Source organism: Chelonoidis abingdonii, chromosome 1 (genome assembly GCF_003597395.2).
Source record: "Chelonoidis abingdonii isolate Lonesome George chromosome 1, CheloAbing_2.0, whole genome shotgun sequence".
In the NCBI taxonomy this organism is placed as follows: domain Eukaryota; kingdom Metazoa; phylum Chordata; order Testudines; family Testudinidae; genus Chelonoidis; species Chelonoidis abingdonii.
This window is the reverse complement of record NC_133769.1, coordinates 144,095,675-144,099,076: the sequence shown is the minus strand read 5'-3', so window position 1 is coordinate 144,099,076 and position 3,402 is coordinate 144,095,675. Positions and strand designations below refer to the sequence as shown.

The following is a 3,402-nucleotide window of genomic DNA, read 5'->3' as shown; positions in this document are numbered from 1 at the left end:
AACTGAAGGGTGGCCGGGTCGGCTGGGGTATTTATGCGGCGCCATGGTGGCGCCACTCCAGGGGGCGCCCAGCCGACCCGCTGAGTGTTGCTAAGGTAAAAGTTTCTCCGATGGCTGTGCACGCGGCGCGCACACACCTAACTGGAATGGATATGAGCAATCACTCGAAGAAGAACAGGTGTAACTCCATGAACGCCAGTAGAGCTACGCTTGTGTAACAGAGCAGAATCTGCCCCACTGAGTGCTTTTAACTCTACACGGCAACAGCTCTACAATGTGCCTGCCCTGGAGATGCACCAGGACTCCTGCATTACTAACCCCCACTGCTCTGTCACACCATGCCAATTATGCTGAGTGTGAGCTTCCTCCAGGCAGTGCCTTATCAACACTTGGCCTGGCAGATGCCAACAGTGGAACAGCCTCAGAGCCCTGCCCTCTTGGTGCCAAGCCACAGAAACGGTTGCAGCAGTGCGAACTTCTCTAAAGCAGTGCTCCATCAGTGCCTGCCCAGAGGGGTTCCAGCCCGCTCAGCTTCCTCACAGCAGTGCCCAGCTAGGTCCCTAAAGGAGGAAAGGGAGAGATGGGGGATGAGGCAGACAGGCTCACCTTCAGTGGCTGCCCCAGCTCCAGCAGTGCTGCAGTGATGTAGGCCCCCAGAGAGATCTCATCATTCACACCACCCTGCGGAAAGTATCAGAACACAGAGAGATGGGAGAGTGGACACGCAGCACACATTAGCAATCAAATGTCATTCTAATGGGTGTGACCCCTGTGGAGAGCCCCGGGGCCTAGTCAAGACCCATTTTCCTATTTAAAGGGGTTTCTAGGGTTGGGGAGGTGTTTCTTTGGGGTGTGTCCCCTGTGAGAATCCTAAGGGATCTACCCCAGACTCTGTTCCCTACAGGGCTGGTGAGAGGAATCCCAGGCCTGATCTCCCAGGATTCTCCTTGGCCCCCATAATCCTTTGCTGTCACAGCATCTGCCCATGTGTGATCAGCTCCCCTATTTGGTTTGGCTTCTATTTACCTTCATGGAAGAGTGGAAGAGCCTCCCTTTGTTGGTAAAGCAGCCACTGGGAAGCTGGTGAAGCTCCAGCCATTTCAGGGCATCTTGAATGTTCTTGTCATCTATGAAGATGGATTTTTTGGCTTGTCCAAAACTCTTAACCACAAATGCCGTCAGCCTAGGAAGGTGGGGGTGGTGGAAGGTGTGGGGGGGGACATGGGGAGAGACAGACAAAGACACAAAAGCTTAAATTCCTCCCCAGGAGAGGCCCATTGAACTCAGCACCATTACACCACGAATGACTTTGGTCAAGCTGATTTATACAGTATTGAAAGTGAGAGGTAGAAGTTCCCCATTTGGTCCCAGGCAGCCCTTCTCTGTAGGACCAACTCAGCATGGCCTGCCTACAATGCATGTTCTAGTGCTTTGTCCAGTCTAGTTTGGAAAGTCCTATGTGATGGGCCCTTGCTTTCTTCTCCTGGGAATCAGTTCCCACCTCTCACTACCAGGAAGAGTTCCTAATCTTCAGTCTATATTCCCCCTTTCTTAATTCCATCCCATGATCCCCAGGTAACCCGTCATGCCTCCAACCACTAATCCCTCTCCCTCCTCCTGGTTTATGTCTTGCAGATACCTGTGGGCAGTTGTCTAAGGGGACTGGGAGGGGGAGGGGGTGTGATTATGGCATCACAGAGCCAAGCCAGGCAGATTCAGCAATTTCCATTTCTCTTCCACCCATCTGATCATTTTGGTTTCTCTTCTCTGATCTTTTTATAGTCCGTCAATGGCTTCTTACCCCTGGGATGCCCAGAGCCACAGAGCTGGGCATTAGCTTTCCCCACCCCCACCCTGCTCTGTGAGGCAATGCCCCTGTGTGTGCCACTCAGACCACACTGGCCATCTAGCAGCCATATCACATTGCCAACGCCTATCTAATCTGCTCTCACTAGGCCTTTCTCAGTGTCACTGCTCCCAGCGAAGGCATGTGTGTATCAGATGATCTTTCCCCAGCTGTAGTAGCAGGCATCTATTCAGGCTGAGCACCAGAAGCAAGGGAAGGCACCAACTCTTACCACGTGTTCCCCTCTCTGTCACGCTCCCCAAAGGCACTATAAGCACCATGGCTGTGCTTATACAGGAGCTGCCTCTGGTACCCTAGGGAGAGAGGAAAGAAAACTCATATACTGCACAGTAGCGCCAGGGAGAAGGCCGGTAGTGACAGGGGAGTGCAGGAGAGGGCAGGAGGTTATTGGCACAGCAGGTGCCAGGCTGGATGCTAGTGGAGCTGGGCTCAGGGTACTTGCCGCTGCGCAGGAATCCCGTTGCCCTGTCCCTGATCTCCGGGGTCAGCTGCCCCGTCTTCTCCAGATACTGCAGCACGTAGATGATGGGGGCAAACAGCACCATGTTCTGCTCCCCACAGCCACTGGGCATCTGCACCAGCCGGTCCAGATTCTGCAGTGCCATCCCCATGATGTCACCTGCCAGGGGGAGGGGAAAATAGAACCGTCAGTGCAATCTTTAAATGCTTTCTTGTGGCTGATCATTCAAAACAACCTGGGGTGCCCAGTCCAGATCTGACAGCTCAATCTTTAATTATCAGGATGAGAGCTATGGCTATGGGGATACAGGAGTGGGACTCATGGGAAGTTATGGGTGTTTGGCAAATGTCTACTCTGGGGAGACCACCACAGGTTGGATACAATGTGAACCGACTGAAAACCTTTGCCTCAATCCTCCAGTTAAAAATGCTGAGCTGAACTCTAATTACAATGAGCCCTGCTTGTAAAAGGATACCAAAGGCTGTGCTGAGAGGTGACCATGTTACACAGGGAGAGTAACACAGAAGCACTCTTGCAGGGCCTGAGATTTTACTGGCCTTTAAGGCAAGCAGATAGTGTTAGCAGGTAAGTGGCAGCTTGGATGTCATTCTGTTTCATCACTGCAGTTGCCTCAATCTTTTATCTGTCCAGATCAGAAGGTCTGAAATCCAAAGAGGACAATAGCTGTTCTCACCTGACTGGGAGTGGAATATGCTGTAAATCTGAGCGGGGGGAAGCTTTCTTCTCTGTTATATCCTAGGGGCTGTCTTAAAGTAAGTCTCTTGGGGTACGTCTACACTGCAGGATTATTCCAATTTTACATAAACCAGTTTTGTAAAACAGATTGTATAAAGTCGAGTGCATGCGGCCACACAAAGCACAATAATTCGGTGGTGTGCGTCCATGTACCGAGGCTAGCTTCGATTTCTGGAGCGTTGCACTGTGGGTAGCTATCCAGTAGCTATCCCATAGTTCCCACAGTCTCCCCTGCCCATTGGAATTCTGGGTTGAGATCCCAATACATGATGGTGCAAAAACAGTGTTGCGGGTAATTCTGGGTAAATGTCGTCACTCA

General features: G+C 51.7%; 1 protein-coding gene across 1 annotated transcript in view; it reads right to left on the bottom strand.

Annotated features, from left to right (window-relative positions):
• Positions 1–3,402, bottom strand: part of LOC116823807 (alpha-2-macroglobulin-like protein 1) — a 39,547-nt gene that overhangs the window by 16,144 nt on the left and 20,001 nt on the right. Inside the window, exons 22-25 of the mRNA XM_075071010.1 lie at positions 2,310–2,486; positions 2,079–2,160; positions 1,027–1,183; positions 607–681 (exon numbers count right to left, since the gene is read on the bottom strand). Of these exons, the coding sequence (XP_074927111.1) occupies positions 607–681; positions 1,027–1,183; positions 2,079–2,160; positions 2,310–2,486 (491 nt within the window). The remainder of the gene's footprint in view (positions 1–606; positions 682–1,026; positions 1,184–2,078; positions 2,161–2,309; positions 2,487–3,402) is intronic.